The 23,785-nt window shown below is 35.1% G+C and overlaps 1 protein-coding gene and 1 long non-coding RNA gene across 3 annotated transcripts in view; both read left to right on the top strand.

The window, feature by feature from the left end:
• The first annotated feature begins 1,536 nt into the window (after positions 1-1,536).
• On the top strand, positions 1,537-4,623 carry LOC127156724 (uncharacterized). Its single transcript, XR_007825776.1, has 3 exons — positions 1,537-1,989; positions 2,079-2,192; positions 2,780-4,623. It is a non-coding gene; the product is annotated as an uncharacterized LOC127156724 (long non-coding RNA).
• A 1,845-nt stretch (positions 4,624-6,468) lies between these two features.
• LOC127156723 (uncharacterized) overlaps positions 6,469-23,785 on the top strand; it is a 31,476-nt gene continuing 14,159 nt past the window's right edge. The window contains exons 1-3 of one of the 2 annotated variants that reach the window (XM_051099755.1): positions 6,469-6,663; positions 7,153-7,266; positions 8,843-9,102. In XM_051099755.1, coding sequence (XP_050955712.1) covers positions 6,609-6,663; positions 7,153-7,266; positions 8,843-8,958 — 285 coding nt within the window. In that variant the 5' untranslated portion in view covers positions 6,469-6,608 and the 3' untranslated portion in view covers positions 8,959-9,102. Of the gene's footprint in view, positions 6,664-7,152; positions 7,267-8,842; positions 9,103-23,785 lie in introns of those variants that run through there. The other variant, XM_051099756.1, reaches the window with a different exon arrangement.

Genomic DNA, 23,785 nt, shown 5'->3' with positions numbered 1-23,785 from the left:
GAAATGAGTAATCTAGATTACATCTTGTAATCTGTAATCAGTAACAGACTACAATTTATAAGTAATTACTCAGCTCAGAACAACAAAAATACAATGTCGTTCTACATTTCTTATATTTATTTGGTTCCTTTTATGTAGGCCTAGCCTGGAGAAAAATGCTGAAATGTTTTCCTCAAAAAAACCCCATAATTTCTTTACAACTGAAGAAAAAAAGATATGAACATCTTGGATGACAAGGGGGTGAATACATTATCTGTAAATTATTGTTCTGGAAGTGGACTTCTCCTATAAAGTCTCCGTTTATATTCAGGACACTTCAGTGAATTCTGCTCTTCAACTAAAATGATACTGTATATTGTATTATTTGACTTTATATATATGTGTATATATAGCTATTAAACAATAAAAGCACACAGACACACAAGGGTCAGCTATGTAATCATAATTTTTAGGATTTTAACTTCCCAGGAAAGGTTCTCTGAAAGTTATGAACAAACATTCTTCCACATTAATAGAATGTTTTGAGTTGTCTGCTCTTTAATGCTCTCAAAACATTGTGTAGATAGTTTATTTCTCTTAAACATTTTAGTTTGATGTTTGTTTATTAAGTGTTTTTACTTAAGTAATCAAAACATTTAATATTCAAAGTGACATTCACATAATGTTTGTAAATTGACAGTATGAAACATTCTATTAATGTTTTTGCTAATCTTTTTTTAAAACTGGAGATTTTGAAAGATCTTAGAACAGAAAATATGTTTTCATAACTTATTTTAGCTACAAAACATTCCTAGAACATATTTTTGTTAGCTGGGTAGGACGAACCATGTTTTTAGGGAAACCTGTGAAGTTCAGGCCATGTTATCAAATGTTCTACTTTTTTTTTTTTTTACTAAAAAAACGCTGCCAATTTGGGTTATTTTGGCAACTCAACGCTTAGTCAAATATGGTCAATTATTTAGTTATTTTAACCCAGCCAGTTGGGTTAAATATTTGATCCAGCATACTGGGTTGTTTTTATTAACTCAAATATGGATTGAAAATTACTACTGCTGGCTTAAAATTAACTGAAAATAGGTTAGAAATTAAAGAACAGGCTATTAGCCTATGTAATTTGCGCAATAGGTAAAATTATGAATGGAAACAGCTCAAGGGCAACTTTTTTTTGCGATGCACTAAAAACTGCTGCGACAATCTTTTTTTTTTTTTTTAGGGATGACGTCATTGCGCACACCATTTTATTTGTAAAAAGCCAGTTGGATGGAAACAGGCTGGAGACAAAAAAGTTTTTTTTTTACGCGCATATTCTCGTTGTCAATAACAAAACATTGCACAAAAACTTGGTTATAGATCAAGCGGACTTCACGTTGTGACAAACTTATATCCAGCATCGCTCAAACTGATTATTATTTTATTTATTATTTTTGTATGATTAATATCAGTAGGTGTGTTTGACTTTCTTGTTATCTGATGGACTGGAGTGGTGTGGATCACTTGTGTTTTGTGATGTTTTTATCAGCTGTTTAGACTCTCATTCTGACGGCACCCATTCACTGCAGAGGATCTATTGGTGAGACGGTGAAGGAATGACACATTTCTACAAATCTGATGAAGAAATAAACTCATCCTAATCTTGGACGTCTGAGCACATTTTCAGCAAATGACCATTTTTGTGTGAACTTTCCCTTTAAGGCCACTGAAAATGTGTTTGTAGACTTTGATTTCTGTTCAAAATGAGTGTCGTAACACAGTGAGAGTGAAATTACCGTGGTGTCATATTCACACGCTTGTCTGCAGTGTCTCATCAAAGTTCATTTTAGATTCTGTCTGGAAAATCAGAGAACATTCAGAATGAGTTTCCAGGTCTGTTTTCTAGACAAACGAACAGGGACTAAAATAAAAGTGTCTGTGGCGAACTCTGAGGAGGAATTCAGAAACAACACAGTTGAAGAGAAAAAAAAAGAAAACTCTTGTCTGAAGACAGCAGATGTAAGTCAAACACTTTAGAGTTTTGTTTCTTTTAAAGTTGATACGCTGTTGTTTGCTCTTCCTCATGTTGTCATTGTTTGCTTTCACAGATAAACACTGTGGACTTTACTGCAATCACAAGCTTCTGTTTCATGATCGTACACTTGGCTCTCATGACATTAAACACAATGATCATATTGTGATTGAACCACCAATGCATCCACGTATGTATTTATGGATTCAAATCATCTGTTTTTCTTCTTAAAACTGGCCTTTCATCATAACAGAGGAGGTTGGGGCTGGTTGTCAATTTAAGAGTACTTAGAATCAAATGTACACAAATGCTTGTTTTCTCTAGCAGAGCTTTAGTAATAGAAATATTGTTCACTTACATTGTTCATAAAAAAAGTTATGAATATCAGTTCACATATTAGATCAAATCTTATAAATAAAAGTTTTACAGTTTATTGAAAACATTGCTTTTTTTTTTTTTTTTTACATTTTTGATGTTTCATGACTTTTGTGCTTCATACCTGTTTTATGACTTTAATTTTATAGTTTATCACATGCAATGTGACCTCATTATATCTGTGTGAAACACACTGTATATTTTTCCATGGAAAGTCTATGTGTTCTTTTTCCTAAACAATCACTTTGGAAATGTGTACACATTTTACATATAAGCTATATATAAATTGAGTAAAAATTCTTTAATTAAATACAAAAGATTTTTTTAATTATCATTCCTTCCAAGCAATTAAAGGTACAGACAGACATATATGACAACAACTTTTATTTTTCTGTTTCACAGAATCTCTCTCATCTGAAGATAAATGTTAAGGTGAATTCATATCCAGGACTAAATCTATGGAGAAATTAACTCTGAACATGTAAATGCATTTGATGCACACTGAATTCAGAGGAAATGTAAAACATGTATTAATTAGTTTAGTGCATCATTAATGAAACCACTTCACATGATCCACAGAGGATTATTAATACGTTCATATTGAGTATTGATCAGATAAAGTGTAATATTGATCTAATTTAATATTAATATATTATTAATAATAATAATATTAATATAAAACACAGTAGTATATGATGGAGTTTGTGTTTTCATGTGTCTCATGTCATGTCTCTACATTCATATGCAAAAATTGTACATTATCCTTTCTTTTGTTTACGTTTATTAAATCAAACATGCCCTTGACTATTTTTATTTTGTGAAAAGTCTGATTTCAGTAATCAGCTGAGAAGCTTAAAAGTAGAGACAATACAGGAATAAAATATGTAACAATAATTTGTAAAGCCAAGATATACAATTCTATATAAATTGTATTGTTTATTTTTTAAATTATTAGTTTTTTTTTTTTTCAAAACAAGGCAACTAATTAATATTCAGCACACCTCTACCATAGTATTTTCTAACCATTCAGTTAGATGATCCAGTGGTATTTTATATTACATTGTTTCTTGACCTTGATAGTAAACTACTCAACAGTAAGGAATTTTTATGCAATGTATACAGAATAAAAAGAAATAAACATTTTAGTAAGGAAGCAGATTATGACTTTATTATGAAAGGTTATTCTTTATAAATGTCAGGGTACACTCTTAAAAATACAGTTTTTTTTATTGGCATCAGTGGTTGAACAATCCTTGAACATCCATGGAATCTTTCAAATGCAGAAAAGGCTCTTTAGAGTCGAAGAAGGTTCTTAAAATGTTTTCAAAATGGTTCTTTTAGGAACTGAAAGGTTCCAAAATGGTGCTGCAGAAACGTTTTTGGAACCTTTATTTTTTAAGAGTTTAGAGCCATATTTTTGACCGGAACGAAAATGAGGTTGTGATGGATTTGTTTAACAACACACTGATTGTTCAGCTAATGAAATGTCTTTGTGAATAAAACTCTCAGTAAACAAACCTCCATAAAACTGTTTTAAAAAGTTGTGAGCTGTGAAAATGACATGTATATAATCAGGGGAAGAGTTTGTGGTAAGAAGGCAATAAGCCAAAAGTCTTAGGCCACTAGTATTTTCATCAGCTAAAAATGGTTTAAAGTCAGTTAAAGTCAGTCTTTTGCTGTAGTGTGTCAGACATCAGTCTACATTTCTAAATATTCATTTTGCCATTAATTATAATAATCCAGTGATTTTTGTATGGAGCACAGGCTGTTGTCAGACTCCTTGTGCAAACAGAGATCTGATCTCTCCATCATTCAGTCCAGTCTGTCTTAAGAAACAGAAAAACAGAGACAGACTAAATCTAGAAGAACTGTGGCAACATCTCCAAGATGCTTTAAGAGACCTACACCTACAAAACTACAGTACTGTTAACATTTTTAGGCAGTTAGGCACATAAAATGAAGATGCTGTCAAAAACAATGTCACAAATAGATTTTCTTTATCAATTGTCAGACCCTTTGGACTGTTTTGTGTGTGTTGTTCCCCAGCGTTGCCCATATTTGGACTTTCCGTTTCCCTTTTCAATTATTACATCCCTGTGTCATAGTTCACCTGTCTCCCCCTGATTGGTTGTTTCAGTGTATTTAAGGTTTGGTTGTGTATGTCAAGTTTGTCGGTGATTGTATTGTCAATTCCTTGAGTTTACGTTGTGGTTGCTATTCCCTGCTGTTTCCCGTCCGTTCCTGTCTCTCTGTGGATTATTTTAATAAAAGTCTATGCATTAGACCTCCTCGCTTCACCTCGTCTTTCTCTGCACACAACGCCAGCGTGACATCAATGAACTTCTATTCACTAAAATAAATCAGCATTTGTTGTGACCATCCTTTGCGTTTAAAGCAGCTTTTGCCCTTTGTGCACTTGTGCAGAGTTTTTCAGGTAGTTTTGCAGGTAGGTTACTTAAAGCATCTTGGAGATGTTGCCACAGTTCTTCTGGATTTAGTCTGTCTCAGTTTGTTCTGTTTCTTCATGTGATTTCAGAGACAGACTGGATGATGGTGAGATCAGATCTCTGTGTGGAGCACTGGCTGTTGTCAGACTCCTTGTGCAAACAAAAATATCACAAGATTATTACAATTAATGGCAAACAGAATGTTTGGAAACGTAAACTGATGTTTCCTACTGACACACTACAGCAAAAGATAGAAATAACTTACTTTAAACCATTTTTTAGCTGCTGAAAATACTAGTGGCCCAATATATATATATATATATATATATATACACACTACCATTCAAAAGTTTGGGGTCAGTAAGACTTGTAATAGTCTTTAAAGAAGTCTCTTATGCTCATCAAGGCTGCATTTATTTGATTAAAAATATAGAAAAAAACAGTAATATTGCAAAATGTTTTTACAATATAAAATAATGTTTTTTTTATTTTAACATACTTTAAAATTTATTCCTGTGATGAAAAGCTGAATTTTTATCAGCTGTTACTCCAGTCTTAAGTGTCACATGATCCTTCAGAAATCATTTTAATATGTGGATTTATTATTAGAATGATCAGTGTTGGATAATATCAACAGATGTGCTGCCAAATATTTTTTCTGTAATTTTCAGGATTCTTTCATGAATAACAAGTTTAAAAAGTACAGTGTTTATTCAAAATATAAATATTTTATAACAATGTAAATTATTTATTATGAACTTTTAATAAACTTTTAATTATTAACTTAATACATCTTTGGTGAATAAAAGTATTAATTTATAAAAAATAAAAAAAATAAAAAATAAAAAATGTACTGACCCCAAACTTTTGAACGGTAGTGTATATATATATATATATATATATATATATATATGATTTTTTTTGTTTTGTTTTTTTCTGTTGGAACCTGTAGGGGGTGGTTGCCATTTCTTTTGCTTACACTTTTCTCCTGTTTCGACAGGGAGGTAGAGTATTATTATGTTGTTTATTATGTTGACTTGACCCGTCCTGAAGTTACATTTCATTTTGTTTTGCATTGATAATGGTGTTGTGTTTAAGTGACTAGTATATTTTATAGTATAATTTGGTGGAAATGATGTTTCTATGATATCAAATTATTGATAAGTTACAATGCCACACCAGAGAGTACTACTATGCTAACTCACTCTCTCTCTACCTCTTCTTGCTCCCTTTATCAGGGGTCACAGAGGAGTGATCTGCAAGGCTCATCTGGCACATGTTTAACACATGTTTTTACTGTTATTTATTTGCATTAGTTTACTATTAGTTTTTGATATTAATCTTTACAGTAAAGATATAACGTTTTTATTTATTTTTTTTTGAACATCATGATTTCTGGATAAAATTCACTATATATTACTGCATAAAAATTCATCACATATCATAATATTCACAGTTAAACCACACAGGCGTACTGTAGGTCAAAATCCCATGTGTTAATATAGGCTACAGTGTGATGTCATTTTGTGCAATTTGTTTAATTAATTTTTTTGGCAAGTGATGAGTTTCTTCATCAGTGGATCACAGTCGCCCCCTGCAGGACACATTGCAACATGAACGTTATATACAATAGTGAAAGTAAAACTAAACGCATGCAGCAGCGCATTCTCCATTTTCAATTACATTTTAAATTCGACATTAAATTTGCACATGCAAAATGAGCTACCACCTTTTTTGTAAAGATTTAAAAGGTAAGACAAAAGATATATCTGAATTCGGAGGAAATGAAGAACATGGATGTTTTAGAGTTGAAAAGAAGAATCGACCCCGGAAAGGAAGGTGAGTCAAACTCTTAGTTGTTCTGTTTCTATGTTATCGTCATGTATGTTTGTTTAATTCATTTAAAAACAACATTAGCTATCATATGTGTCAATATCATTATCACTGAAAAGGTCCTGAACATTTAGGCTGCATTTACATTTAGTCATTTAGCAGATGTTTTTATCCAAAGCAACTTACAAATGAGCACAATAGAAGCAATGTAAACCAACAAAAGAACAATAATATGTAAGTGTTGTCCGTTTTTCCGCATTTGTTGGATTTACCCTTACAAATATTAACTCTTATTTTACCACAGTGATATTTTAACCATTATATTTGTAGTAAAATTATGCTAATTACAGGAAAACACTCTTAATGATGCATCTTCACCTCTTAATGAGGTTGATTATATTAATGTTTACTTAATCTTGCTGGGGTTTTTGTTTGTTTGTTTGTTTGTTTTGTTTTGTTTTGTTTTGTTTGTTTGTTTGTTTTTTGTTTTTGTAGACCAAATCAGATTAATCTTCGCGGGCAAAGAACTGGAAGATGGTCATACACTTGGTTCTTATAACATACAAAACGAATCTACTCTTCATGTAGTTCAACATCTACGTGGTGGAGGTATGTAACACGAGTTTAAAATGATTTAAAGGAGAAGTCCACTTCCAAAACAAAGATTCACATATAATGTACTTACTTGGATGTTCTTTCTTTCTTCAGTCGTAAAGAAATGATGGTTTTTGAGAAAAACATTTCAGGATTTTTCTCCATATAATGGACTGATATGGTGCCCCGATTTTGAACTTCTAAAAATGCAGTTTAAATGCAGCTTCAAATGATCCCAAATGGGGTTGTAAACAATCCCAGCCGAGGAAGAAGGGTCTTATCTAGCGAAACAATCTATTATTTTTATAAAAAAAATACAATTTAAATATTTTTTAATGTCAAACGCTCGTCTTGTCTTTCTCTCCCTGAACTCTGTGTATTCTGACTCAAGACAGTTAGTGTATGTGGAAAAACTCCAATCGTATTTTCTCCCTCAACTTCAAAAATCATTTCAAAATCATCCTACATCGCTGCAGAAGAACAGACACAGTGTTTACAAAGAAGATCAAACACCCTTAACAAAAAAAATGTAAAACGGCGATATAGGACGATTTTAATGTTTTTTGACTTTGAAGAAGAAAATGAGACAGGAGTTTTTCAACATACCCTAACTGTATTGACCTGGATTACACAGACTACACATGTGCATCACAGAGACGAGACAAGACGAGCATTTGAGGTTAAAAAGTATACACATTTGTCAAATTGTTTAGAAAATGGCTGATCGTTTCGCTAGATAAGACTTCATCCTTAGCTGGGATCATTTAGAGTCTTTGAAGCTGCATTTAAACTACATTTTGTAAGTTCAGAATCAGACACCAATGAAGTCCATTATACGAAGAAAAATCCTGAAATGTTTTCCTCAAGAAACATAATTTCTTTACGACTGAAGAAAGAAAGACATGAACATCTAGTAAATTATCTGTACATTTTTTGTTCTGGAAGTGAACTTCTCCTTTAAACATTTTAGTTGGATGTTCTTTTTTTCTTTTCTTTACGTTACTACTTACAACTTTCAAAACGTTCAACATCAAACTAACATTCCCATAATGTTTGTAAAATGATAATATGGAGCAGTCCCTTAATGTTCTTGCCAACCTTCACATAAACAAGAATTTTTTTATTTTATTTTTTTTAACTGTATGTTTTGAAAGTTCTAAAAACATTAATAAATAATGTTACTAATGAGTTAGCAAAACAGTCTATATATTTTTGTTAGCTGGGTTTTTTAGTTTTAACACCAACTTCTCAAAATCACGCTGTGTTATCATATATTTTTACTGTGGACGTGATTTGAAACAATTCATTGAATGTTGGTCATACACTGGTTTGTTTACGTTTTTACTGAGTTTTGTGTTTTATCATTGTTTAAATGTTGCTGACAGTTTACTATATGTTTATCCAGTGACATTTCCCTTTTTTCCTGAGCCATAACAAGTCTTCCTTTTACTTAATATAAATGTGAGCTTGTGTAAAACATGATAATTATTGATCCTTCATACAATTCATGTTAAAGGTACAGACAGACTGTTTTAAGGCAAATATCATTCAGGTTCTGACAGATCTTGTTGTTTCACATCATTTCTCATAGGTCTTCCTCCACCTGAAGATGAAGATGTAGAAATGCCCAGGACTGAATCTATGGAAAAATTAGCTTCAATGCAGCAGACTGAGCCAGAATCCAGTGGATCATGTTGGATATTGTAGTTCAGTGCATTCCAGTACAGCATCATATAAATCCCATACATATGTTCATACTGTGAGCTCATCAGTAAAATATCATTCAAATTTACTATCATAAAATACACTGTGTGCAGAATTATTAGGCATGTTGATATTCTGGTCATATTTTTTTTCCAAACACATTTTACCAATTCCAAACCACATCAGTCTTAATAACTACTGTCAATTTTATATTTAATCATTTATATGTGATGTATAATTGTCCGTGAAGGCTGGAAGTGAAAAACTCCTTATATTCAGGTGTGCATAATTATTAGGCATGTTTTCTTTTACAGATAAAATGAGCCAAAAAAGAGATTTAACCCAGACTGAAAAATCCAAATTATTAAATGGCCATGAGAAGAATGCAATACTAATGCATTACAAGAATTTGCAAAGTTAAGGCTTGACCATTGGACAGAGAAATGCTTGTTGAGTCTGCATGGTCAGAAGAAACAGGTGGAGAAGAAAAGATGCATGTTAACTGCAAAAGAATTAGGAATTAAGGTGAAGAATTAGGTGTGACACCATCAGGAACCGTTTCCAGTTCTCCAGCACCACCATTTTCCAGAACTGCAACCTACCTGGAGTCTTCAGAAGTACAATGTGTCAGGTTCTCAGAGACTTTGCTTGGTAAAAAATCCTAAAAAATGCCCCTGACTTAATAAGAATAACAAGCTGACGTGTTGTGAAATACATGAAGACAGTTTTTTTTTTTTATAGGCTTTATAGACAGATAAGTTGAGAGTGACTCTTGAAGGACGAGCATCACATTCTCTTGAGCCTCTGATTCAAGAATTTGAAATCTAGCAGTACATTTTGGGAGTTCATTTTAGTCCATCTCTGCAAGTCAGACTTTTCAGGATAGGAGACTAAACATGAACTCCCAAAACTTACTGCCAGATTTTGGAAGATAAATTCTTGAATCAGAGGCACAAGAGAATGTGGTGCTGGTCCCTCAAGAGTCACTCTCAACTTATCTGTCTATAAAGCCTATAAAAAAAACTGTCTTCATGTATTTCACAACACGTCAGCTTGTTATTCTTATTAAGTCAGGGGCATTTTTTAGGATTTTTTTACCAAGAAAAGTCTCTGAGAACCTGACACATTGTACTTCTGAAGACTCAAGGGTGGTTGCAGTTCTGGAAAATGGTGGTGCTGGAGAACTGGAAACGGTTCCTGATGGTGTCACACCTAATTCTTCACCTTAATTCCTAATTCTTTTGCAGTTAACATGCAGCTTTTCTTGTCCACCTGTTTTTTCTGACCATGCAGACTCAACAAGCATTTCTCTGTCCAATGGTCAAGACTTAACTTTGCAAATTCTTGTAATGCATTAGTATTGCATTCTTCTCATGGGCATTTAATAATTTGGATTTTTCAGTCTGGGATAAATATCTTTTTTGGCTCATTTTATCTGTAAAAGAAAACATGCCTAATAATTATGCACACCTGAATATAAGGAGTTTTTCACTTCCAGCCTTCACGGACAGTTATATATCACTTACAAATGATTAAATACAAAATTAATAGTAGTTATTAAGATTGTTGTGGTTTGGAATTGGTAAAATGTGTTTGGAAAAAAAATATGACCAGATTATCAACATGCCTAATAATTCTGCACACAGTGTACACTATCACATAATCTTCTCTGATTTCAGCGTTTAAAGTAAAATATTTCATGGCACAAGTGAATTTATAATGGAAACCTTGTAGAAATATGAAAAATAGGAAACAGTAGGTCACAACAAATGACTCAACCAGACCAAAAACATATGTAAAGGGTCAGCAGTTAACAGAATAACAACCCTTCAGTGCAGCGTCCATAAAGAACACAGATTCACACTGTCTCTACAAAAGATCTCAATGAAAGCTGATACTTCCATTTCTGCCATTTCTCATGTTAATGCCTCTGAGATTAATCACTTCTTGTGTTCTGTATTTGTAAGTCGCTTTAGATAAAAGCGTCTGCTAAAGAGTAAACTTGCCCTCATGCCTGTGCATGCGCCTTGGTTGGTCTCGCATCAAAAACTACGCTACTGGAGCATAAGGAACAAAATTTATGAGGCAGTTGTTGTCACATTTTATTGGTGATTTAAAATATAAAATTCAGTTGTAAGATTGGCAAACAGTTTTGGAGTATTTGATGTTTCCTCATTCAAAGAGATAGGAGCTGCACTAGCCTGCCCGAGAGACGTTTCAAAAATGGCCGCCAAGGGAAATGACTTGTAGTGATGAGTCATTCTTGAACGATTTGTTCATTTTGAACGAATCTTTAATGTGACTCGGGACGAAGTCGTCTCGGGGAGTGATTCGTTCAGTCGCGCATGCACAACATCCTATTAGATTCTGTACTGGAATTAGTTCACCTGTTTCGAGTCTTCGGGTTTTTCAAGTCATTCGTTCATCTTATGGGGCGTCACGTGATGAACGAACGACTCAAACCTGAAGACTCAAGAGATGAACTAATCAATTCTCTTTCTGGCTCACACTGCATAGATTTGGCTTATGGAGCCGTCACGTGATGAACGAACGACTCAAACCCGAAAGGTGTGTTCGACTTCATCCACGGCTACAGACGGCGATCAACGAGAACAGCCGAGAGCAGTCACGGGCGGAGTTGAAAACGAAGCTGTCAAGTCGGACACTTTCTGCTCTCATTAGTGAAGCTCTCGTGGTGTTTGCATGCTCTAACACAGATGAAGTGAATTAAATGCAATATTTATCAAAAACAGACTTTTCAAAAGCATTTTCATGAGCAACAGAAACACGTTTCATATACTGCTTAATACAGCGCCATCTGAACAAGAATAATGATCAACATAAACATATATTATTTATATTTTCTTTTACCAGTGTTTTATGATAGATCTGACTCAATATAACATTGCGACTACAGTAAAAACACTTTTATTGTTCTAAAAACACAGATTTGTCAGCATTATCGGACTTGAGGATGTTAACACACGTGATCGTTGTCATGCGGTGAATCTGGCCAATCGTGAAACAGTCATGTGATCATCAGAGCTCCTGCAGCTGCTCTGAAGAAACTGCGCCGCTGAATCAGTCGCTGCTCTCGAATCGCTATCGCGGTACTTTGATGCCACACGTGACAGTCACGAGGCGTCGGCGCCGCCTCAAGTCGGACAAAGTTTCTAACCGGCATGCACTGCTTCAAGTCAGAATTTGATCGAGCTGCGCAGCGCTGCGTTAAGTCGAACACACCTTCTGACTTGACAGCTCCGTTTTCAACTCCGCCCCCGACTGCTCTCGGCTGCTCTCGTTGATCGCCGTCTGTAGCCGTAGATAAGGTCGAACACAGCTAAAGTCATTGATCGCGTAGTCTCGCATAGCCAGACCTTCAGACTGACGGCTGAAGGTCTGGAATTCATAGCAGCTTTCTTTGGCCAAGGCCCGCCCATAAGGCCGTTTGACCGACATGTCAAACAACCAATCACAGTTCGTTTCGTGGGTGGTTGGGGGGTTGGGGGGGGTTGTACATTTTAATATCAAAAACAATATTAATAGTATAGTTATTAGTTAAAAATGTTTTATTTAACTTTATAAATGAGTCAGTTTATACAATGTCTAAAATGTTATAAATAAGTCCGGGCTTCGGGACAATTTTTAGGTCATAGTTCAGACGCGGCTGGGCTTCGGGCCTGTTCTAGGCTTATCCTTATTTTGATATTTTATACATACACCAATTATGGTGATGAAAACAAATTTCTGCGCAGGTGGAAACAACACCAGACTTCACTTTCGCTTTCACTTTCGAGACCGACTCCGGAAGCGTTTAGAGTCTCCACTAGCAGCAGCAAATCAGCGCAGGAAGAGATCCGCGTTCAAGCGCACGCAATGGGCTGAAACTTCCCACACAGCTCCGGCAAACGTAATTACAATGAATGTGTCGGGGGAAATAGAAAGGAGATATTTTAATTATTTATCAACAAACCAGTGTTTTCTGAGTCAGTGTCCCAAGGATTAAGTTGCAGATCCTGACTCACCATCTCCTCATTGGACGCGCCTTTAGAGAAATGCATCTTTACAGATTACTTATTGAAGAGTTTTTTGTTTTTGTGAAAGAGTATTAGTTTTGTTTCGTTAAGTAATAATTTCAAGCTTTCTATAGATATATGTATCATGTCTGTGCGGTTTGTGTTCGCTGAGTTTCCGTTAATTTTTGTAAAGCGCTCCTGTTGAGGCAACAGAAAGCGCATAATGTTTGTTTTCTTTATTTAATAAAAGCACCGTTTGCAACGTTTTGTTGATATTGTGAGTGCACACAAACAAAAGACCCTTAACAGTTCTTAATGATGTATTACTCTTACCTTTACAAGCAAAAATGACGGAACATTTTAAATTGTTTCCACTGAAAAAAAATGCAAGTGATCGTGCTGGCACCTCCATTTCCTGCAATTCAGCTTTAGCTTCCACTCTCCGCACAAAGGATTGGGTACGCGTCTAATAGCGCACATTTATCTGTTTAACGTTGAAACTAACATTGTTTTATACTTGAACTCTTTTAGGCCTATATCTATAGATCTTATTTTAGGCAAGTCGTGATTTGAAAAGGCAAAATTGATCAAACAGACTCATTCAATCCCTCACTTATTGCCAATGCTGGAATTCTCGAAAGAGCATCGGCATTACCATGTTGTCGCCCTGGCCGATGTACAATGAAAATTGTGAAGCCATCTTAAGGAATTGTGATCTGTTCTTAAGACAGATTCTCTCCCCAAGAGGTAGTGCTTAAAATAGTTGACAAAAGTGACCATACCAAGCAATTTCTTCTTTGTAGTGGCATATCATCGCTCAGCCTTGGACAAAGCCCAGCTAGCATAAGCCACCACCCATTCCAAGCCATCCACCTCTTGTGAGAGAACCGCACCTATACCAAAATCACTAGCATCTGTATCCAAAATGAAAACCCTATTAGGGTCTGGATAGGCTAATATGGGAGCCGAAATAAGATAGGTCTTTAACTCTACAAAAGCCTTCTGACATACTTCATCCCATTTAAACTTCTTCCCTTTATCCGTCAACTGGTGCAAAGGCCAAGCTATTTCAGCAAACCCCCGCACAAATCGACGATAGTAAGAAGCCAATCCCAAGAAGCTCCTCACCTCTGTCTGATTACTTGGCACAGGCCAAGTCCTAACAGCCTCTACCTTCTTGGGATCAGCCCTCACCCCCTCGGCTGAAATTACATGACCTAAATATTGGACGTCTGTAGAAAACAAATTACATTTTGATGGCTTAACTTTCAAATTAGCTGCCCGCAGTTTACTCAATACCTCCCCTGACCTATTCAAGTGCTCTCCAAAAGTTTGGCCAAATACAATAATATCGTCAAGATAGTTCAAACAAGTGGACCACTGTAAATCAGCCAGGACTAAATCCATTAGCCTTTGAAAAGTACTTGGATCATTAGTGAGACCAAAAGCTAACACATTAAATTCAAACAGCCCTTGCCTAGTAATAAACACAGTCTTAGCCTTATCCTTAGGTGCTACCTCATCCTGCCAATACCCACTTGCTAAATCAAAGGTACTGAACCATTTTGCATTAGCCAAACTGTCCTGGGCATTACCAATTCCCGAATTGATTCCCGAAGGGGGTATGCATCCTTGCGAGTGACATCGTTCAATTTCCGATAATCAACGCAAAAATGCAAACCCCCATCCTTTTTCCCTACAGGGACTATAGGTGCAGCCCATGGACTACATGAAGGCTGAATAATACCACAATCTTGCATCTGTTTAAGATTGTCAGCCACTTCTTTGAATCCCATGATGCTACACTGCCTACTCCCCAGGTCAATAACAGCCTTAAATTTTTGTAAAAAATCAGTACCCAGCAGAATCTCTTGTGTCATGATATTGGCTACTAAAAAATCTACAACCAAAACAAGGTTATCAAACTGGCATGTGGCCTGCCACTTCCCTATTTCCATCTGACTCCCATCTGCCACGCCTTCTCAACCCTCATAATCGAACAACTCAGACCCAATTTAACATCCTGTCTCAAGCCCTCTACAACCTCCAATAAAGCAACAGTTAGACCTCAGACTCCAGCATCTACCTGGGATTTTGTTCTAATTCTCGTATAAGTTCTGATACTACATTAATGGCCTCCTCTAAAGTCTTCAATTTGGCTGTTTGAAGTTGCACCCACAAATCAGTACGCCCAATATTTGCTATAAACTGATCTTTCGCTAAAAGGTCTTGAGTAGCAAAATCTACAGAGGGATATGCTTTGGCCATTAAGTGCCTCAACGCATTGCCAAACTCTGTAGCAGTTTCACCAGGTGAACGCTTTTGTGATGTAAAATTCACATGGTTCCATTCATCACTATCACAAGGCTGTAGACATTTAGTCATGACAGCTTTTAGACTCTGATAATTAGCCATATCATTTGGAGTCAGACCACTGTATATGTCTCTTGCCTTGCCTGATAACAACAAGAGCATAAACTTAAGTTTTAAGGTCTCATCCCAACTATTTACTTCAGTTGCCAATAACAAATAAGACGATGTGTGTTTTACAGCAATTTATTTTTATTTTTGGAGTACAGTTGACTAACCCAACACTGGAAAAATAACCCAACATAATGACCCAACAGGCATAACCCAGCGGTTGGGTAAAAAAAAACTGTTTTTTTTGTACATGATAATAATTTTAATCATAATGTTGTGACAATGAGATGTAGCCTAACTCTAGACATATTTAATATAACACTATAAACTGCTTTGTTACTGAAGATTATAAACACACACACGTAGCCTGTACATAAATACAAAGATAAAAAAACAGGGCTGGAGCAAGTGGGCAGAGACCATCTCTGACTGGACGTTATGCACAATAGTGAAAGTAAAACTAAACGCAGCAGCGCATTGTTCATTTTAAATTAATATTAAATTCTGCATTAAATTTGCACATGCAAAATGATTTGCCAAATTTTTATTAGGGAGCTGGACGGAAGAAGAAGAACAGTCTATGTGGATTCAGAGGAGGAATTGAAGAACATGACTGTTAAAGAGTTCAGAAGAAGATTCTTTCCCGAAGGCTTTCGTGATAGTGTTCAGTTTCTGTGGTTATTGTTATGTTTGTTTGTGTTGTTTATTTAAAAACAGCATTAACTATCATATATAAACATGAGGAAAGACTTTATAATTTTAAATTAAATTTTATAATAAATAAAAAGAAAACGATAGAAAAATAGAATAGAATAGAACAGAATAGAACAGAATAGAATAGAATAGTGTTAGAGGGTCAATATTTTTGTATGTAAGATACAGTGACGTGAAAGTTTAGGAACTTCTTGCAGAATCTGTGAAAATGTGAATAATTTTAACAAAATAAGAGATGATAAATTATTTTTTATTTGGTATATATATATATATATAATATATATATTGAAATTCTTAAAATAACCCCTTTTAAAGGTTTGGGAACCCTTGGTTCTTAATACTGTGTGTAGTTACCTGGATGATCTACTGTTTTTGTTTAGTGATTAGGATGAGTCCCTTTTTTGTTCTGAATAGTTAAACTGACCATTGTTCTTCAAAAAAACCTCCAGGTCCTGCAGCATCTTTTGCATATTTAAACTCTTTCCAGCAATGACTGTATGATTTTGAGATCCATCTTTTCACACTGAGGACAACTGAGTGACTCAAAGACAACTATTAACAAAGGTTCAAACATTCGCTAATGCTCCAGAAGGAAACACAACGCATTAAAAGAGAAGTCCACATCCAGAACAACAATTTACAGATAATGTACTCAGCCCCTTGTCATCCAAGATGTTCATGTCTTTCTTTCTTCAGTTGTAAAGAAATTATGTTTTTTGAGGGAAACATTTCAGCATTTTTCTCCATATAATGGACTGATATCGTGCCCCGAGTTTTGATTTGATTTATATACTTTTTTAATGCCAAACGCTCGTCTTGTCTTACTCTACCTCAACTGTTTTTGTTCTGGTTCATGACAGTTAGTGTATGTCGAAAAACTCCCATCTCATGTTCTCACTTCAGAATCGTCCTATATCACTGTTTTACCTTTTTTGTTGCGGGTGTTTGATCTTCTTTGTAAACACTGTGTCTGTTCTTCTGCAGTGATGTAGGATGATTCTGAAATGATTTTTGAAGTTGAGGGAAAAAAATATGATTGGAGTTTTTCGACATACACTAACTGTCTTGAGTCAGAATACACAGAGTTCATGATATTTCAACAAAACAAGAAAAAAATTGGACATATGCATCCTGTTCAAAGGTTTTCAAGTTTTTAAATCACTCAGTTGTCCTCAGTGTGAAAAGATTAATCTCAAAATCATACAGTGAGTGCTGGAAAGGGTTCAAATATGCAAAAGATGCTGGAAAACTGAAGAATCTGCAGGACCTCAAGGATTTTTCTGAAGAACAATGCTCAGTTTAACTATTCAGAAAAACAAGAGACTCATGAACAAGTATCACTAAACAAGCAAAAAACTTTTGAAGGGGGTTATTTTAATAATTTAGGTTTTTTTTTGTCTTGTGGACTATATGTAAGCATCTTTTATGTAAAATATCTTACTCAGGACAGAACTAAATAAAACATAACATGCATTTTGTATGATCTGTCTTAAAACTATTCACATTTTCACAGATTTCACAAGGGTTTCCCAAACTTACACATACCACTGTATGCAAAATGAGTAGACAGAATAGAATTAGAACAGAGTGCTAGAGTTAAAGGGTCAAGTGAAGATAGAAGAGAAGTGTTTCTTGAAGATGGCTAAAGACTCATTCCACCAGCAGCAACAACTAAAAGTTTGCAAATAACATCTGTTAGATTTACCCTTATAAAAACCAACTGTTATTTTACTACAGTGACTATAGTTTAACCATTACATTTGTAGTAAAATGATGCTAATTACAGAAAAACCTCTTGATACATCTTTACCTCTTAATGCGGTTGATACATTAATGTTTGCTGTTTCTTACATTGCCATTGTTGTTGTTTTTCATAGGAGACCAGCTCATATTTTTCTTCAGAGACAGGCAACTGCAGGATGATGATACACTTGGTTCATATGGCATAGAAAAAGAGTCTACTATTACTTTGTGTTTGAGTCCACATGGTGGAGGTATGTAACAAGAGTGTTTAAAAATATTTAATAGTCTTAAAACTCACCCTTAATGTTGTTAAACAAAACAAATTCTTGTTTTCTCTAGAAGTGCTTTATATTCATGACACTTCAGTGAAATGAACTGCTCTTGAACTAAAATTATACTGTATACTGTATTATTTGTAGCACTACTGTTTAAAAGCAAGGGTTTTTTTTTATGTTTTTATGAAGACGTTTCTTATGCTTATTAAGGCTGCATTTATTTGATCAAAAATACAGAAAAACAGTAATACTGTGAAATATTATTCCAGTTTAAAATAACAGTTTTCTATTTTAATATACTTTTAAAAGTAATTTATTTCTTTGATGCAAAGCTGAATTTTCATCAGCTGATTTATTATCAGTGCTGCTGAATATTTTTTTAATATCTTGTGATATTTTTTATAACCCTTTTCCAGGATTCTTTGATGAATAAAACATTTAAAATAACAGCATTTATTTATGTTTAAAAAATAGTAGTTTAGGCTTTTTAAAATAGAAAAGTGTGAAATTTTACTTGAAATTTGTGCTCTGCATTTCACCCATCCAAGTGCGCACGCACACGCACAGGCACATGCACACACACACACACACACACACACATACAATGTTCTCAAACCATTAGCACAAAAACATTGTGTAGATACTTCATGGAGTGTTTGCTCTTAAACATTTTAATTTGATGTTTGTTTATTGTTTTTTTTATAAAAAATGTTTCTACAAAAACATTCAACATTCATGTAACATTCCCATAATGTTTGATATGGCAACATTTATTGCCTTAATGTTTTTGCTATTAATCAATAATCAAGAAAAAAAATGAAATGGTTTTTTAAAAACGCAAAATTTCTCAAGACATACGAACATTCAGAAAATATGTTTTAGTAACTCATTTTAGCAAAATATTCCTAGAACATATTTTTGTTAGCTAGGATGAACCATGTTTTTAGAGAAACTTCTGAAGATCAGGCCTTGTTATCAAATGTCTTACTGTATATGTGATTATATTAAATAAAAAAAAAACAAAAAAAAACAGTAAGCTCAGGTCTTCCTTACATAATAATTTATATTATTATGTAAAACATCTGTAGGAGCCTATTTTTGCTTAGGTTCCATAACAAATATGTTTTATTATGTAGTGCATATCAGCTTTGAATATTTTGTTATGGATTGTTTGCACTGTAAACTTACTTCGTTCATGTGTACAATTTATTTTAGACAAATATTCTGTATTTTGCAAAGAAATGATGTACTATGTTCAAATTTTATACTGGCTTTTTAATAATCACGTCTGTTAAGTCTGGCTGCATTGCTTGTTTTGAAATAGAGCGGAGTCACACAGTTTTCTTTACCACATCCGTGATATTTGAGATGTAGGATTATATTTTGTTTATTTGTTTTATTTGTATTATTCATCTCTCAGTTAGGATTAAAGGAAGATATTTGACAAGAATAGGGAGTATGTACATTTTTAATGGATATGGAGCGAGTAAAACTGAAACAAAAATGCACACTCACAACATCTTTAGCTATTGTTCAATCATACATCTCGTGTAAATGTACAGATAGAGAGATAGAAGGCAAAATATCACTCATCTGCTGACAGATCTTTTGTTGTTGTTTCACATCACCAGGAATGTGCAGGACTGCATCAATGTAGGCTGAGCCACCTCCACCTCCACCTCCACCTACCTCATGTTGCATATTGTAGTTCAGTGGATTTCAGTACATCCTCATATAAATCCACTAAAGGAGTGGCATTCTGGATTGAACTTGGACTTCATAGTAATATGAATTATTATTTCTTGTGTTATTATTAACCTCCTGGATTGTTTGATGATTGAATAAAGTTAGCAGGTAAAACATAGATTAGTAGTGCTAGACTATGGTAAGAATGAAATGTGTCCTTTTATACTGAGCTCTATATTTTCTCAAGGTCATAGTGCCATGACACAAGGGATCATCAGGACCTGCCATCTATGTGACCAACACGTGATTAGAACATTTATGCATGTTAGAAAATAAGTTGAATATGGATTTGGTCTGTCTTTTCACTCACTAGGAAACAGCTCTCATTGTGTGTGTAGTTAACCATATTTAAAGGGGTCATCGGATGCTAAGTTCACTTTTTCATGTTGTTTGAACATTAATGTGTGTTGTCAGTGTGTGTACAAATCTACCCTATAATGATAAACACATGCAGTGGTTTTTAATTAATCTGTAAAAATAATATCCCCTTTTTCAAATCGAGCCGTTCTCAGATGCCTGTCGTTGTGGCGTCACATGACAGAGGACACTCCCACAATAGTTGATTGACATGAGCGTCTTACCTCAGATCAGCTGTAACAGTCCGACCTCTTTGTTTTGATGCTGGAGCAGAGATGTAAGTTATACAAGAATATCTCTGATTGAGTGATTGAGGTGTTGTGTTGCTGGATGTAATAATGAACATAGTGGTCGTCATTTACTCCCGACATCTGAAGATGCAGTGGATTACGTTTGTTTGTGAAGGGAATGAACCTCCTGATCTACATATATCCGTCTATGTTCACACAAATCATTCATGATCCAGCTTCACTTACAGCAGAAGTGAGTATAAGGGTTTTTTATGAATCTATTCGATCACCTTTCCTTATAACGTGGTAGTTAGAAAGTTTAGCGGCTAAATGCAGCTAAAGTAAACAAGATCGTCACTCCACAGAGAGAAGAGAGGGGCGGGGCGAACAGAGCTCATTAACATTTAAAGGAACAACCCCTTAGAATGAGATGATTTTTGCAGAGCTGATTTTGACAAGGTAAAAAGGGTGTTGTTTTACAAAACCATTGAGAATTTTTAATCAAAGTATATTAGAGACTTTTCATTAAGACCCTAAAGAATCATATCAACTTGTGCAAAATGGGCATCCGATGACCCCTTTAATAAGATCCAGGGCACAGCTAGTCAACCCTGAAGTACAGATAAGTGTTGTCTGCGAATGTGTGTGAATGTCTGTCTTCGTCATGTGCCGTCACCCTGATGTCCAGAGTGATAGATATACGTCTCTGGAGAGACCTATTGCGTCTGACCCCTGATTGCTTGTCGTCTAAATAATCACTGAAGATATGCTTACGTCCATGTGTGGAGATTTTCTATCTTTATCTACGCTTTGACAAACCAGAAAACTGTTACCTCAGTAATGACGCAGTTAGTGACCTCTGTTAGAGTTTAAGTACTGTTGAATTTTGTGTGTGCGCAGAGCGGCCTACGAACTCCACCGCGAGCTGACTTCTGCTGATAAAACTGCAAACTATTTTCTTCAGTAAATTATTCATCCATTAATTGCATCTCTGACGCCTGGTCTTTGTTCATCATATCTGGTCCTTGTACATTCCCCTACACCACATATTGCACATATATTCATGTTGTGGGCTCATCCGTGTAATATCATTCAAATTTATGTCCAGAAAATACACTATCACATATTCTCTTCTGATTTCAGCATATTAAAGTAAAATATTTATGAATAAGTGAATGGACACATCGTGCAGCTGTTAAAAATAGGAGGTCACACAGAACAGCTCACCAAAAACACCATGTAAAAAATTTGATGAATTATTATTGATTGAATTATTAATTATTATTTATTTTTTCATGTACTACAATCAAATCTGCCACTGTTTGCACTAAGTATAAACAGCATCTAACTACTAGCCCATTTAAGCTTATTGCAAAGAAAATGCTGCATTTTTTTAAATTGTTTAAATAGAATCTATCAGTATTTGCACTTCGCACATCACTAAAATATACTACTATATTTCCACCTGGTGTAAAAAGCATCGCTGCTGTTTGCATTATATTGTATTATTTTATGTCTGTTTTTATATCTGTTACACAAATTATAGTTGAACTATGTTTGTAGGGCGACTTCTCAAAATCAGACTTATCATATGTTTTATTGTATATGTGATTTTATACAATTTATGGAATGTTGGTCAAAACTTAAAACTTAACTTAAAATTATTTTATTGTTTATATTTACTACATATTGTGTGAGAACATGCGTGCTATGAGACATATGCTGTATATTCATACAGTGAGATGTTTACATGCTTATTTCCAGAGCCATAACAGTAAAATGTTCAAAGTTTTGCTTGTTCTAAAAAATGTCTGTGTTATATATACAGGTCCTTCTCAAAAAATTTGCATATTGTGATAAAGTTCATTATTTTCTGTAATGTACTGATAAACATTAGACTTTCATATATTTTAGATTCATTACACACAACTGAAGTAGTTCAAGCCTTTTATTGTTTTAATATTGATGATTTTGGCATACAGCTCATGAAAACCCAAAATTCCTATTCCTAAAAATTAGCATATCATGAAAAGGTTCTCTAAACGATTAACCTAATCATCTGAATCAACTAATTAACTCTAAACACCTGCAAAAGATTCCTGAGTCTTTTAAAAACTCCCAGCCTGGTTCATTACTCAAAACCGCAATCATGGGTAAGACTGCCGACCTGACTGCTGTCCAGAAGGCCATCATTGACACCCTCAAGCAAGAGGGTAAGACACAGAAAGAAATTTCTGAACGAATAGGCTGTTCCCAGAGTGCTGTATCAAGGCACCTCAGTGGGAAGTCTGTGGGAAGGAAAAAGTGTGGCAGAAAACGCTGCACGACGAGAAGAGGTGACCGGACCCTGAGGAAGATTGTGGAGAAGGACCGATTCCAGACCTTGGGGGACCTGCGGAAGCAGTGGACTGAGTCTGGAGTAGAAACATCCAGAGCCACCGTGTACAGGCGTGTGCAGGAAATGGGCTACAGGTGCCGCATTCCCCAGGTCAAGCCACTTTTGAACCAGAAACAGCGGCAGAAGCGCCTGACCTGGGCTACAGAGAAGCAGCACTGGACTGTTGCTCAGTGGTCCAAAGTACTTTTTTCGGATGAAAGCAAATTTTGCGTGTCATTCGGAAATCAAGGTGCCAGAGTCTGGAGGAAGACTGGGGAGAGGGAAATGCCAAAATGCCTGAAGTCCAGTGTCAAGTACCCACAGTCAGTGATGGTCTGGGGTGCCGTGTCAGCTGCGGTCAATGCAGCTAGCTATCAGGAGATTTTGGAGCACTTCATGCTTCCATCTGCTGAAAAGCTTTATGGAGATGAAGATTTCATTTTTCAGCACGACCTGGCACCTGCTCACAGTGCCAAAACCACTGGTAAATGGTTTACTGACCATGGTATTACTGTGCTCAATTGGCCTGCCAACTCTCCTGACCTGAACCCCATAGAGAATCTGTGGGATATTGTGAAGAGAAAGTTGAGAGACGCAAGACCGAACACTCTGGATGAGCTTAAGGCCGCTATCGAAGCATCCTGAGCCTCCATAACACCTCAGCAGTGCCACAGGCCGCATTGAAGCAGTCATTTCTGCAAAAGGATTCCCGACCAAGTATTGAGTGCATAACTGAACATAATTATTTGAAGGTTGACTTTTTTTTTTGTATTAAAAACACTTTTCTTTTATTGGTCGGATGAAATATGCTAATTTTTTGAGATAGGAATTTTGGGTTTTCATGAGCTGTATGCCAAAATCATCAATATTAAAACAATAAAAGGCTTGAACTACTTCAGTTGTGTGTAATGAATCTAAAATATATGAAAGTCTAATGTTTATCAGTACATT

The sequence above is a fragment of the Labeo rohita genome, chromosome 25, assembly GCF_022985175.1.
Source record: "Labeo rohita strain BAU-BD-2019 chromosome 25, IGBB_LRoh.1.0, whole genome shotgun sequence".
Taxonomy (NCBI): domain Eukaryota; kingdom Metazoa; phylum Chordata; class Actinopteri; order Cypriniformes; family Cyprinidae; genus Labeo; species Labeo rohita.
Note: the sequence above shows the minus strand (reverse complement) of the source record. Positions and strands in the feature narration are given on the sequence as shown.